Source organism: Arabidopsis thaliana (genome assembly GCF_000001735.4).
Source record: "Arabidopsis thaliana chromosome 1 sequence".
Lineage (NCBI taxonomy): Eukaryota > Viridiplantae > Streptophyta > Magnoliopsida > Brassicales > Brassicaceae > Arabidopsis > Arabidopsis thaliana.
The window spans coordinates 4,585,789-4,599,774 of record NC_003070.9 but is presented as its reverse complement, the minus strand read 5'-3'; the positions used below and the strand labels follow the sequence as shown (position 1 = coordinate 4,599,774).

Here is a 13,986-nt window from a genome sequence, read left to right as displayed (position 1 = left end):
CTATCTCTTATTGATCACTACTTTTGACTGGTTTACATGATACAAAGTGATTTTTTAGTTTGGGTTTTGGATTTTGTTAGGTTTGCAATGTAATTTGAATGTTTTTTCTTTCTTGTTCACACGAACTATATATAGTCCCTAGAGTAACCAAATAAAAATAAATTCAATTTCTTTCCACAAGACCATTACGTATAATCTAACAATGAATTGGCTAACAAAACTAATTAAATTCAAATATAATGCGATAGAAAAAAATTGTTTCAAAAGAAAAAAAAAGATTAATCCCCACAGCAAAAAGTGGACGAGTTAGTTAGAACTCAACTTCTGAACGTCCAGGTCTAACTTGATCTCTCCTCTCTCTAGTCACTCCAGTTCTATCTTTTTTTTCACCGCAGGAAAAAATAATCAAAAAACATATATTGAACGATTATAAACACTATGTGGTCTCACAAAACAGCTCCAAGACAAAAGGTATATAATAAGAAAAAAACAAAATAAAAATAGATAAAAGCTGCTCCTTGATTCATACAAAATACAATCTTCTTACATAACCCCAAACACTCCCTCTCCAATTTGCATTTCACTTTTTTGTCGTTTTCAATTACTTTGTCATGTCTCTTTCAATATCGCCAAAAGGGGAAGGAGAAGGAGTCCTCGACCCGCAACAGATAGAGGAGGATTTATTCAATCACATAGTTTGGGCTCCTAGAATATGGCGCCCTCGGGGCTTTCTATTTGATTGAACTATAGATAAATTTTAAACACTTGATGGATAAATTAAAGTCTAACATTTAATAAACAACCAAATTTGAAAAGAAAAATCCAAAAAAGAGAAATACATTTGTTTCAATTTTTTATTATCATTATAGCCCATGATGTGGAGGTAGATGTGGAGCAACTCTAGAACCATTAGCCACTGGTGCACCGATGAAGGTGTAACTTGAGTCAGGTAGTGCACGACCACCGCAAACGCTATTGGTTAGGGTTTGGTGACGCGTACCGTTGTTGCCTATGTTGGTGTTATGTTGAGGAAACGGTGAAGACAGCGGAGGATAAAGATATGGTGGTTGCAGCTGGAGGATGGAGGAAGAGCCGGGGAGTGAGAAATGTCTCGGTGGGTACATCATTGGTTTAAATTGTGTTAGGTCTCCTATATGCACATCTCCTTGATGATAACTATATATTTACATCAATATTTATAGTAAGATATCAAATGTAAAATGAGTAAAACATTGTTAAAGAAAATAGAAACTAAAAGTACCTAAACGATGGAGGTCCTTGATGAGGAGGAAAGCTATCGTTGCGAAGAACAAGTTCACGAGCTTTGTTTAGTGACTCCGTCTCTCTTTCTATTTCACCAACCCCAAAAAAAATAAGATATGTGTATTAGTGTATATACATAATATAGAGAATAATGGGATCTTGCCTTGACGGTGGCGGTTCATGTGGCCACCGAGAGCTTGAGATTTGAAGAACTTTAGTGAACAAAATCTACATTCATACTCTTTCCCATCTTTTGTTTGCTTCTCTCTAAACCCTCCTACTCAATAATAAAGATTAATAGCTTAATTAGATTTATCTAAATTAATACAAAAATGTACGTCTAATGATTAGATCAAAACTTTTTTGGTTTCCAAACCTTAATTTACTATTATGATGTTGACTCTAGTATCATATTTATTACAAACAATCACCCAAAGCAGAAGGTGGGGAGATTAATTTAATCATTTACAAAACTTTATTCAAATAATTAAAAGAAAAGGGAGAGTAGTGTGTACCAGAAGAAGAAGATGAAGAGAAGCCTTCTTCAAAGAATGGGAAAATGTCTCTAGAAGGATCATCAGGTAAGTTATTAAGATCTAAAGTGTTATTTTCATCAGCTCTCCTGCAAAAAAAATTACAGTTTAAAATTTTAGAATCAGATTTAGTTAGAGAAATAATGAGAGAGACATGAAGAGAGGACAGGAGAGAGAGAGAGAGAGAACATACATGGTTACCAAGAAGACAGGAGAGACGAAACTAAGGATAAAGAGTTGAGAGAGTGAAGATGGAGGGATAAATTAAAGAGAGCTTTGTGAAATTTCTTTTAATCAGTTTATCTCTCTCTTTTTTATCTCTTTAGAAATGAGAACATTGAGCATGGAACTCAAAGTGGAGGGCTTTGTGACTTTTATGCAAGAGGACTATAGGTTGAGGGGACTTTATGTGTCAAGGTATCCCTTTGTGTATATAATGGTCATATTCACATATACATATAAGTATATAACAAGTCCGATATATGAAAATGTATTGTTAATAATTTTGTGTGATGTTATATCCAATTGATTTTTCATTTTTACTCTATTATTAATTTTCTTTTAATCTCTACTTTTTAATTAACATTTCTGTTTTTTTTTTCTTTGAACGATCAGACGGTAAGTACTTGGACCAAAAGTTTAGTTTGTTACAGGTTCTCACTAATATAATAACATAACGAATCGCTGTCAACAAAACTAAAATAAAATAAATAAAGACTAAACATAGGATATACAAATGAGTAACACTAAAATATGTAATGAAATTGATATTAGGCTAAAGATCAAATTCCAAAACCTATCTTTTCTCAAGTCACTGTCGAATTCACATATAATAACTGTATAGTCAGTACGAGTTTCAATCAAAATCTCACAGTTCCAAAAATAAATATTTTCAATTTTAAGTCCTTTTAATTTTCGTCGAATCTTTCAGATTAAATTTGTTGTTTTGTCTTTCTTTTATATACATACACAGTATCGTGCTACTACTCAATCAAATAAAGGAAACTAGTTATTATATTCAAGTAATTTGAAATTTTGAAATATAGACTAAATGATCTCTTTAAATGAAGTTATTAAACATGAGTACTTGAGGTTATGCGAACTTATAAAATGTATTTTCTATAAGAGACCACCTAATTTTCTTGGAAAGAAAGAAGTAACATTTAAACTCACATTCATACCAAAGAAAGAAATTTGCCTATAAATTAATACTCACTCCTTCAAAGCCAAATAGAAGTTACAAAGAAATGTAAGAGAAGCCCTAATATGTAGAGATGAGCTAGGCAGTAGTCATTACTCATTACTCATTATGATCTCTGATGCTAAAGATAGTTGTTACATTGGTCCCCTCAGAAATATACTTCACTAATATACAATACCCAAAAAATAACAATCACCAAAATTAATACTGCATTTTGTCGTGGAACATGCACTGTAGAAGCTTTGCAAAATGCAAACCCAATCCGTAATTATCGCTTCTAATACACCGTGAAATTCTGGTTATTTGATTACTCTTGTAGACCTTCTATTTATTTACAAGATATATATTTAAGGGCGGATACTATTTTTGAGATCAAAACTTGATTGCCTTGCCAAAAGAACAACGAAACTGCTAGAACCTCAGCTTTGGATACACACAGCTCAAGTAGTACGGGAAAATGTCAATCTAAGTAGATTTTTCTTTCCATTCTTTTTTGATAAATATGTTTTGCAGAGCCCATAGGCCCAATGGCTAACTAGTCCAATAGCTAATATCTAGTAGAAGTGTAGAACCACGATTGAACCAGAATTTGACTCAACTTGACCATGAGGAGTTGAACCAAGACCAAACATCAGATTGGTCAAACAAACGAAGTCCAAACATCTTTTTCTCCTAAAATTCGACTTGAAGTACTTAATAGCACCACAATGCTGCAGCAGAAGGATCAACAAAACAAAAGCACACCGAGGGAATTGGAACCATCAATAACACTTATCAAAACTAAACAAAATGTTACATACTAAATCGAAGAAAAAATCAAAATGCGAGCTGAAACAGGGCATGATACAAGGCTTGAAAGGCAAAGACTTTCATCAACTAGTTCAAACGAGCTACGCTTTACATAGTAGCGTGAGAGAGGACGACTCACATAAACCTAAAAAAATCTAGGTCATCTTGCAACTTCGTAAATTTTAGAAACCTAAAATGTCTCGTCATTCTTATTTTCTTAATATAATCATTCACACCGCCATAATATACATAGACCCAAAATATCTCATTGTTATTTTTTCTTTAGTATCCCGTCATTTTTATAAACCAATTGTCATTGTTATTTTTCTAATTATGTCGCTACACACCTCCATTTTTTAAAAAACCTAAAAATCTTGTAATTTTAATTTCCGTAATTTTGTCAGTTTGCATCACCGTCATTTTTTTTCTTTTATATATACAACGTACCTCCGTCATTTTTATAACCCTAATGAATACCGTTATATTTTTTAATTTTTTAACAAATATTGTTATTGTTATTTCCATAAATTTTATATTACACAACACCATCATCTTATAAATAATAAATATTGTCAATATTATTTCCATATTCTTTTTATACCTACCGCCGTTATTTCTATACATTTCAAAATATTGTAATTGATATTTTTGTAATTTTATCATTTTACACCGCCGTCATTTTATAAAATCTAATAGAGATTATCTTTTTTATTTTTCAAATTTTCTTATTACGCATCGTTGAATCTTACCATTGTTACTTTCCATGATTAAATTACTACCGATCACCATCATTTATAAACTTAAAAAATAATTGTCACTTACCGCTGTTTTTTTAAACTTAATAACTATTGTGATTGTTATTTCTCTAATCTTTTTATTACGCATCACCTTAATTCCTATATTCCTAACAAATTTGGTCATTATATTTTCTTATTTTTTTATTTGCAACTAAGTAATTTTCATAATATTTATTAAAATTTATTAAAAATAAAGAAGAAATTTGTATAGTTAGAAAGAAATTACAATCAATATTTCCCTCAAAATGTAATATTTCTGTAAATGTAACATCTAACATTTAATTAGTTCTGATTTTATTTATAAGCATAGAACTACTGTTTATGTATTTGAAAGCAAGATATTGTTTTCTTAAAATCTTTATAATTATGACGCAATAAAATAACAGTTTATAAAGCTTTTTAACTTTTTTTCAATCTATTCATAGATATGCCATAAATTTTCAATAGACAAATGTCAACATGCAGTAAACTGAAAAGAAGAATCCATCTCTCTAATTAGTAATGTACATACAAATATCAATTCTATTAGCAAATATTATAAAATCTAAAATCTACATTTTCATTTCTCCAAATGGTGATTAGTGATTAGTGTATTAAAAGTAAAAAGAGATCTCAATGTAAAATTAAAATATTGATATATATCGTCGGTGACATTAATAACCATTGATAGATATTTACGAGGACAGAGTCTGGTTAGGCACCGCCTTCCTTTGTACCAAAAAAGGCAAATATCTAAACATTGAAACTTAAAGCTGTATCCAACACCATAAAATCAAAATACAATTTATAAAACATTTGTTAAAATTAAATTTCATAAGCAGAGAATTAAATATTTTTAGCTAAAATAAGCGTTTTGCTCTAAACACAAACAATTATACCTTGTTAGAGATATTAAGAAAAACAAATAAATAAATACTGATTCCATAGCATTTGTTGTCTGCAGGTTCTCTCTTTCCCTTAACCTCAAAAGCCATTTAGACTCTTCTTCTCTCTTTCAGATCTCTCTTCTTCTTCTGTTTCTTCTGCTCACGTAGAGCACAAACAAGCCAAGAACCATCTCTGCTCTTTCTTTCACCTTCAGGTATCTCTCTCAATTCTTTTGAATCTCGGATCTAGATCTCAACAATCTCTCAAGATCCTTCTTGGTTTGTGTTTTTGATTTTTATTAGTATTTTGATCTGAAACAATTTTTCTACGAATTCTTGATCCTTTTGTGTTATTCTTAATCATCTTGTCACTGTTTTAATTAAGACTTTTTCTCATAATCTTTTTTTGGTTAGAGTTTACTTATTCTTGAAAAAGAAGAAAAAAATCTGTCTCCACTATGATCTTGACATCATTCACTATAATGGGAAACATTACGTATTAAAAAAATATTTAAAAGTAATTTTTGTCAAGTGGGCTAATTCCTTACCATTGTTATTTTTCTGTCTTAATTAATAAATAATCAACCTTAAAATAATATAATATTCTCTTATGACCAGATCTCCATAAGAAACACGTTACCATTTGACCACCTCTTCTCTCTTCTCTTATCTTTTTTTTTATATATTTATATATCATTTTTTGCCATCTTCTTCTTCAATCTCGTAATTCACTTTTTCTTTGTGGTTTGATTGATTCTTTGAAGCAGCAACCAAAGATGATGAACAGCTGTGGAATCCAACAAAACGCTTTTGAAGAGATGAGGAGAAACGCCGCCGTTTCTGATCGGAGAGACGCCGTGATTTGTCCTAAACCTCGTCGTGTTGGTGCTCTTAATCACCACTCTTCTCGATCTCTCCGTTGGCAACTCAAGTAAGATACTTTTTGTAATAAAGTTCAAAACTTTTTTGAGGCAAATCACTTGAAGCAATCAGATTTATTGGTTTTTGATTTTGTAGTCATCAGATGGAATTATGTGAATCGAATTCAGGAAGTGAGATTTTGGATTTCATCCTCACAAAGGTATATATATGATTCAATAACAACCCTTTTGCTTGTTGATGATTGTTTGATTGAATTGATATCTAAAGTTTAGATTTTTATTTGTTATGTGATGATTTTTACAGGGTGGTGGTGGTGGTGGTGAGCAAGATCAGACGAGGACGGTGATGACGCCACCTCTGTTCTTTACAGGGTCACCTCCAAGTAGAGTTTCTAACCCATTAACAAAAGATTCGCTTTTTCGAGAAGAGCTTCTCATGGTGGCTTCTCCGAGTCCATCGACTCCACGAGCAACCAAACCGCAGCCACCGTCTTCTCCAAGGAACGGTAGTTGTGTTATGGCGGCGACGAGTTTCGGGAACAATCCTGTGGTTCGTGTTGTGGGGTTTGATTGTGACAGACGCAGCAGCAACAGGAGCATTTCGACTCTTGCATAAGAGTAGTCCAATATGCATATATATATAACAGAGAGAGTATTAAAAGAACAACTAAGAAAGGTTTAGGTATTGATTATGTGGGAGGGTTTTGTTGGTGAAAATGTGTAAATATGTTGAAAAAAAGTGGGGGGATTTATAAATGGGATTGTTATAAATTTAGGGTTTTGGTTTTGGGTGTCCATTTTCTAAAATTTTGTAATTAAAAAGGGGGGAGAGAGAGTGGTTAATTTGGTATCTTTAGTGGGAAATAAGAGCGTAGTGTAATCTTCCTTATTGTAACAAAAGGAAAGGCTCGAAAGAGTTTTGAAATGTAAAGATATCATTTCTCTGCCTTTATTTTTGTATATATCATTGCCTCTTTTTGAACAGATGTAAATTTCAAAGGAGTTGATCAGTTTTGGAGTCTTATTAGTTCTTATATCGTGGCTAACATTAGTGATGAATTTTACTGTCACTTTTTGTGTGATGATTTGTGTATACTTTCATATTTCAAGTTCATATGTTTCAGTATACGTGATACCGTGAAATCTTGTTATTCTTGTGTGGCCATGTTTCTCAAGATAGGTGGCTCGAAATCTTGTTGTTTTTTAGTGGCAATGTTTCTCAAGGTAGATGGCGATTGATCATCGGTTAGCTTTTCTACAGTTCGAGTGACTTATTTCTGGAGTGAAACAACCATCTCTAGTTATACTATTTTCGCTTCCGTCTCTTTGACCAGATGTTGTGGTTCGCAAGAAATATATCGATTCATTTCCTTTTGCTAAATTGTTACTATTGCATATATATGAAAACAGTTTAAGTTGCAATCAAAATACTGAAAACCTATACATATGGTTACAAGGCAAAAAGAATAAACACAAGGAATCATAAGACAGTAATTAAACCAAAATTTTGATTCATGTATCTTTTTACTCACATATAAGTTCAATAGTTTATATAGCTTCTCGTAGAGTAGTAGAGTCTCTTACTTGCAACTTAATGAAATATATCCTTGATGTCAAAAAAAAAAAACCTGATACCGTGGTTTTACTATTTTTTACCATTTATGATGTTACGTAAACTTAAAGAACTAATATCATAAAAGGAAAAGTTATTTAGTTACGAAATTCGTTCGTCTAAAATAAAAAAAATACATATGATAAGTAAATGATTCGACTAAATTTTAAAGATCATATTTTATTCAAAAGATGATTTGTATTTGTAATATACCAAAATATTTCAGATAATTTAACAAAATACAAGTATCAACAATATTTTATACTTGATTAATGTGTCTATAGTTTTCTTAATGGAATATAATATGTAGACAAAGTAACCATAATTGTTCAAGAGTTTAAAGATTTGCATTAATAATTGTGGACAATTTAACTGAATACAAATTAGCAAACATTACGGGGGTTAAAAAGCTGATCACAAATAAAGTTCATGACCACACTAAAGTTTTTATCCTAAGGTATGTTTTTCAAAATAATATTTACTCGATATGGAAAGAACAGAACAACATAAGACATGGCAAACAACCGTCCCCGGTGGAAAAGTAGATTGTCGTCATTATAAATAAAAAACTATGTCTCGTTTGGTCATATAACTTGCTTCAAATATATTACGATTATATCAAAAGAAACTAAACAAATGTACATAAACCAATAAACTAAGCGTTATAAGAAAATGTACATACATGGATGTGGTTAGGGTACGGACCAGCCAAGTGACATGAGGACAACTCATTATTTCTTTGTCTCCTGATCTATTTAATTTCGATTCCTTTTGCTTACAGCTTGTAAATTATATAAATATAAATAAATTTATTTTGTTTCGCTTTTAATGTGTCAATCAAACCAAAAGATTCGTCAAACTTTGTGGCCGGAAATCTCGCAAGCTTTTTTAATTTAAAATTAATTTGCTGAATTTCAAGTATCAATTTATCTAAATTAGTGACGACAACAAACAAAGAGATAAATCTCAAATCAAAATTAACATGACATGTAACTTTCACCTGAAGTAAGACAAAAGATTGTACTACGCTAAGATTGTATCAAAGTATCAATCACAATTTTTGCAATAAGAAACAATTTGATTATTCTTAAAATCCCTCTTAAATTGACTCTCGTAAAAGTCAAACCTATTAGGCGGCCTTAACTTAAAAAGGGATATATTTGGGCTCTTTAGCCCATCAAGCCCATATCTTTATAAAATGGCCTTTACACTCTTACCCTTTATTAACTTTTTCGAAAAAGGAAACACAAAATTCAAAAAGCTTTCCCCACGCGCCTCACACTCCGCGTGAATCTTTTCTTCAAATCATTATTCTAACGTGACAAGCACGCGCTATGTCTAGCGTGTTCTTTATTTTAACGACACTCACTGCTCGTGTGTGTTTTTTCACTTTAACTCGTTTTCCAGCTCTCTCACTCCTCACTTCTGTCGTCTCTGCAAAAACTCTCTATTTCTCTTTCGCCGGAGATAATGGGAGAAGGGAAGGCCTCCACTCTGGTTTTCATCCTCGTCGTCGCTCTTAGTTTAGTAGCCTTCGGCTTCTCCATCGCCGCCGAGCGCCGCCGCAGCATCGTAAATTCACTCTTCTCTCTCTGTCCCACTTTTTTTTTCTCATTTAGGGTTTTTGTTCTTTAATGAACTCTAGTTCGAATTCTTAGGTTATAATAGTCAATAGTATGATTCTGTTGAATCTTTCTATTTCTGGATTTGTTTCGTAATTACTTGCAATTTTCAGCGAACATGTTATTTGGTGCCTCTAATTTGAATTCAAGATTCTTCAAGAGTCAGTAAATTGGGGGAAATCTTGAAACTAAAGAACAAATTTTTCAGAGCTATGTTCATGTTTTTGTAGCTGAAGACTAGAGAAACATTTAAGTGACTTAGCTTAGTTATAGATTGAGACATTGAGTTATAATCTGTTGTGACACTTCTTTAAGGTCATTATTTCTCTGTTTTTGTGGCAGGGGAAATCTATTCAAGACCCAATAACAAACACAACGTTCTGCGTTTATGACTCTGATGTAGCCACTGGTTATGGAGTTGGAGCTTTCCTTTTCCTCCTCTCTAGTGAATCATTGCTTATGAGTGTTACCAAATGCATGTGTTTTGGAAGACCCTTAGCCCCTGGAAGTGACCGTGCTTGGTCTATTATCTATTTCATCTCTTCGTGGTGAGTCCCTTTATCTTAAACATCTCTAAAGCAATGTATATATCTTCAAGTTTAGCTTCATCTTGAGAGTGATATATATTGAAAGAGCTTTAGATTGATTTCTGTTTTTGAAGCTTTGAACATATCAATGGATTAGTAGTTTGATTTCTCAACCAATATTTTGATATTCAAATTTGACAATTTCAGGATGACATTTCTGGTAGCAGAAGCTTGTGTAATAGCAGGAGCGACCAAGAACGCATACCACACAAAGTACTTAAGTTCGCAAACCTTTTCGTGTGCATCATTGCGTAAAGGAATTTTCATTGCAGGTGCAGTCTTTATAGTTGCTACTATGGTTCTTAATGTCTACTACTACATGTATTTTACCAAGTCCGTCTCTTCGCCGCCTGCTCACAAAGCCAACCGCTCTAGTTCCAATATTGGTATGGCGGGTTATGCATAAATGTCAAAAAGAGGAAATGGTTAGTCATTTGCATTGTAGATGTAAGAAAGGAAAGAGATTGTTGCATTGTTACAACACTTGGTTACTCTTATATCTTTTGCTTATATATCTCTTACTTATTTATGAAAATTTTCGCTATTTGCTCTCAATTCAATAGGCAACTTTCGGTCATAAGTAATGGATGTTTGTATTGACTAGATTTGTCATAATCATTGTTATTTAACTACATATTTTAAAAGGTATGTGAACAATGCAAAATGTTCATCCTATAATGGGCTTCTGGGCCTATTTAAACTGGATTATAGATCCTCCCGTAGACTCAAATATAAAGCCTACTCATTTTAAGAACATTACTTCTTTTTTTCTGCAACAAAAACGTTACTTAAACCAAAGAAGAAGAAGATTCAACAAACTCAACAAGAAAATGGACCAATAAGAATCGAAAGCGCAGATCGCCACATATGCATAATCTTAATCAAAATCAAATATGGACCGTCGAACATGCCTTTAATCGCACGTCTATCAACTCCTCTCCCCAAAATTAACCGACCTAATTCTCACACCTCGTCACTATAAAATTCACTAATCTTTTTTACTTTTCTCTACATCAAAACACAACATTAAAAGCTTTGGCGATTTTTCTCTCTGATTCAATCTTTTCATAGTTTCTAAGCTCTCAGATTCTTGAAGAAGCCATGGCTCGTACGAAGCAATCCGCGAGAAAATCACACGGAGGAAAAGCTCCGACGAAGCAGCTCGCTACCAAGGCGGCAAGGAAATCTGCACCGACTACCGGAGGAGTCAAGAAACCTCACCGTTTCCGTCCTGGAACCGTCGCTCTTCGGTAACTTTCACGTTTTCTTCTTTTCGAATCACAATCTTCTCATCGTCTTCAATTTCTGATGACTATTGTTTGATGAATCAGTGAGATTCGTAAATACCAAAAGAGCACAGAGTTGTTGAACCGTAAACTTCCATTCCAACGTCTTGTTCGTGAAATCGCTCAAGATTTCAAGGTAAAAAGATTTTGTCTTTCAATCATCGAAACCCTAGATACTGATTAGTTATACCTAACTTGATGAAAAAGATTGATAAATAATTGGTGGAAATTTGCAATGTAGACGGATCTGAGATTCCAAAGCCATGCAGTGTTAGCTCTTCAAGAAGCTGCGGAGGCATATTTGGTTGGTTTGTTTGAAGACACAAATCTCTGTGCCATTCATGCAAAGAGGGTTACCATTATGCCTAAAGATGTTCAATTGGCAAGAAGGATTCGTGCAGAGCGTGCTTAGAAATTAGAATTTAATCCATTCATATGAACTAGTATTTTTTTTTTTCTATTAGGGTTTTCGATTGTTTTTGCTTTGTCGCTTTTTAACAAAAATACATTATGTCACATTCTCTTTGAGAGATGAATTGCTTATGATATTAAACCTTTATTACTCTGGTTTTCTAGATCGAATTGATGGTGTGATAAATCACTGTTTTTGAATTTGTTTCTCAATTGCCAAGGAAAATCAAACCCTAACGGCACCGTTAATTAAGTCGTAAAATAATCAGGCCTAATATAGTACCACTTCATGTAATGATGGTAGCATATACAAGCCCAATAAAACACAAATTTTATAGACCTATATTTTCATTGACTTGGCCCATATCCGAACAGAGATTTACTGAAAACCAAAACAAAACGGTTTGTTTATCTTCAAAACCAAATCAAAAATGTCAACCTAAATTTAACCAATCATCAGGTTCAAGATGATTGGTCCGAGAATAAAGCTCCTGTAACGTACACGAGAGTCTAAAGGACTTCATAAAGCGTATTGGGCTTCATAAAAAGGCTTTTTAAATTTAGGCCCACGCAAGTGGTTTTTGAATCTCGGTATAGTATCAAACCGTTTGTATAAATTATTTATTATTATTTATTAAATATCAGCAAATATTTAACTTTCATAATCGTTTTTCTTGACCTATGAAAACAAATTTATTGCAAATTTGAAACTTTCGCCATTGAAACTAAAAACTAGGATTTGTAATTTAGTGATTTGCACGACTATCACTATTACGTCATTGCAGTTTGCGAATGGATTTGGCTTGTAGTTTTTTTTTCCTTTCACAACTGATTTATCAAACTCACTATTAAACAATCAGAAGCTAGAAAATAAAAACGACGAATCATAAGGCAAATGGGACAAACAAAAACCCAAGTAACAGGGAAAAAAAAAGGCTCAATTGACGTGGCTTTTATATTTTCCATACAAAATTGTTCAATCGAATTTTATCTTCTTCAAAAAAGGTGTATTTCTTGTAAGGAAAATAAAATAAAGCTAAGTTATCTTTAATCTGAAATAGAGTTTTTTGTGTGTCCCTATTTTTAGTTATATTTGATGTTCTTAAAAATTAAAGATTTACGGTACCAGCACAACTTTTTAATGACGATTTACGTGCCGTTTTGGTTAAACCTGCCGAATCAAATTTTTTAAAAAGCTGATTACAGAATTAAAATAGGTTGACAGGTTTAGTTGTGAAAGCAACCTAAGCCAATATAATAGACTTACCAAAACGTCGTGAATTCGAAAATAAAATAGCGTTGGCCTTGTTGGGTTAGGTGTTAGGTCATCACATTTCTTATATCTTTTGAACTATATCCAAAAATATACCCACTCAAGCATTAGATTTACGTTTTAATAAGATATGCTTGCTTGGCAATTTCTTTATATTCAACATCTGTATAAAAGATATTAGCAAAAAATTAGAAATTAAAAGAATAGACTAAAAATGATTATTGAAAATTCGATGAATAAAGAAAGGGGCCAATGGGACCTTCTCTGTAAATTGTTCTCTACTTTTCCAAATTGGATACAACTTCTTTTTTTTCCGTGAAAGCTAAAGTATCAATAGAGCCTTAAGTCAATATCGTATGAATTTTCTCATAACATAATGAATAATCTAGGACTATTTATCATTTGAAATTCCTATCTTAAACAATTGTCCAGCCTAATCACGCAATCACTTTTCTATTAACGAGTCATATGTAAGTACGTAACATAATCGATTATACTATAATATCATGTATATGATTTATATAACGTAGGTAAAAATGGTCATTAATCAAATAACTTGAAATGTTATAACATTTAAGAGTTGACATATTATTACATATCTAGATCCAAAGTAAGGATTTATATAATCTTAATTCACGTATCTTATCAGAAATATATCATCATTTTTAAATATTAAATATAAATGGGTAAACAAATATTACTACTTTGAGAATTTATCATAAACTATAAAAGCAAAACCTTAAATACTCTTACTTATAAAGTTACATCAGAAATATTGAGCATTTTCAAATATTTCATAAATTAATTTTTTTTTTTTTGTTCACTAATTAATTCGCCAAATATTTTTGTTGTTTGGCACTATATT

General features: G+C 32.2%; 4 protein-coding genes across 5 annotated transcripts; 3 read left to right on the top strand and 1 right to left on the bottom strand.

Annotated features, from left to right (window-relative positions):
* Positions 1-633: 633 nt before the first annotated feature.
* On the bottom strand, positions 634-2,208 carry NUB (C2H2 and C2HC zinc fingers superfamily protein). The gene is made up of 5 exons (NM_101210.3): positions 1,990-2,208; positions 1,779-1,885; positions 1,427-1,540; positions 1,262-1,349; positions 634-1,176 (listed from the first exon to the last, which is right to left on the bottom strand). Coding segments are annotated over exons 1-5 (624 nt in total). The 5' UTR covers positions 1,992-2,208; the 3' UTR covers positions 634-863.
* Positions 2,209-5,306: 3,098 nt separating this feature from the next.
* On the top strand, positions 5,307-7,471 carry AT1G13390 (translocase subunit seca). 2 transcript variants are annotated; one of them, NM_179323.4, is made up of 4 exons: positions 5,307-5,664; positions 6,217-6,380; positions 6,467-6,530; positions 6,635-7,471. In NM_179323.4, the coding sequence occupies exons 2-4, from the start codon at positions 6,226-6,228 to the stop codon at positions 6,944-6,946; spliced, it is 531 nt and encodes a 176-aa protein (NP_849654.1). In that variant the 5' UTR covers positions 5,307-5,664; positions 6,217-6,225; the 3' UTR covers positions 6,947-7,471. The 2 variants fall into 2 exon arrangements, with proteins under 2 accessions (NP_849654.1, NP_172796.1); NM_101209.4 differs by having other exon boundaries at positions 5,324-6,380; positions 6,635-7,426.
* A 1,802-nt stretch (positions 7,472-9,273) lies between these two features.
* AT1G13380 (sodium/hydrogen exchanger (DUF1218)) lies at positions 9,274-10,781 on the top strand. Its single transcript, NM_101208.3, has 3 exons — positions 9,274-9,514; positions 9,907-10,112; positions 10,299-10,781. The coding sequence occupies exons 1-3, from the start codon at positions 9,413-9,415 to the stop codon at positions 10,555-10,557; spliced, it is 567 nt and encodes a 188-aa protein (NP_563929.1). The 5' UTR covers positions 9,274-9,412; the 3' UTR covers positions 10,558-10,781.
* A 332-nt stretch (positions 10,782-11,113) lies between these two features.
* AT1G13370 (Histone superfamily protein) lies at positions 11,114-11,995 on the top strand. The gene is made up of 3 exons (NM_101207.3): positions 11,114-11,401; positions 11,483-11,573; positions 11,679-11,995. Exons 1-3 carry the CDS (start codon positions 11,253-11,255, stop codon positions 11,847-11,849), a joined length of 411 nt encoding a protein of 136 aa, NP_172794.1. The 5' UTR covers positions 11,114-11,252; the 3' UTR covers positions 11,850-11,995.
* The last annotated feature ends 1,991 nt before the right edge of the window (positions 11,996-13,986 follow it).

What these genes read in the sequence shown, in the direction of transcription:
- NUB (NM_101210.3), bottom strand. An exon ending in CTCTTCATCTTCTTCTTCTG is followed by an intron (nt 1,541 to 1,778) that starts GTACACACTACT and finishes ATTATTGAGTAG; the next exon opens with GAGGGTTTAGAGAGAAGCAA. An exon ending in CATGAACCGCCACCGTCAAG is followed by an intron (nt 1,350 to 1,426) that starts GCAAGATCCCAT and finishes TTGGTGAAATAG; the next exon opens with AAAGAGAGACGGAGTCACTA.
- AT1G13390 (NM_179323.4), top strand. Translation starts at nt 6,226, where the DNA reads ATGATGAACAGCTGTGGAATCCAACAAAACGCTTTTGAAGAGATGAGG. An exon ending in TCTCTCCGTTGGCAACTCAA is followed by an intron (nt 6,381 to 6,466) that starts GTAAGATACTTT and finishes TTGATTTTGTAG; the next exon opens with TCATCAGATGGAATTATGTG. An exon ending in TGGATTTCATCCTCACAAAG is followed by an intron (nt 6,531 to 6,634) that starts GTATATATATGA and finishes TGATTTTTACAG; the next exon opens with GGTGGTGGTGGTGGTGGTGA.
- AT1G13380 (NM_101208.3), top strand. Translation starts at nt 9,413, where the DNA reads ATGGGAGAAGGGAAGGCCTCCACTCTGGTTTTCATCCTCGTCGTCGCT. An exon ending in CCGAGCGCCGCCGCAGCATC is followed by an intron (nt 9,515 to 9,906) that starts GTAAATTCACTC and finishes TTTTTGTGGCAG; the next exon opens with GGGAAATCTATTCAAGACCC. An exon ending in ATCTATTTCATCTCTTCGTG is followed by an intron (nt 10,113 to 10,298) that starts GTGAGTCCCTTT and finishes TGACAATTTCAG; the next exon opens with GATGACATTTCTGGTAGCAG.
- AT1G13370 (NM_101207.3), top strand. Translation starts at nt 11,253, where the DNA reads ATGGCTCGTACGAAGCAATCCGCGAGAAAATCACACGGAGGAAAAGCT. An exon ending in CCTGGAACCGTCGCTCTTCG is followed by an intron (nt 11,402 to 11,482) that starts GTAACTTTCACG and finishes TTGATGAATCAG; the next exon opens with TGAGATTCGTAAATACCAAA. An exon ending in AAATCGCTCAAGATTTCAAG is followed by an intron (nt 11,574 to 11,678) that starts GTAAAAAGATTT and finishes TTTGCAATGTAG; the next exon opens with ACGGATCTGAGATTCCAAAG.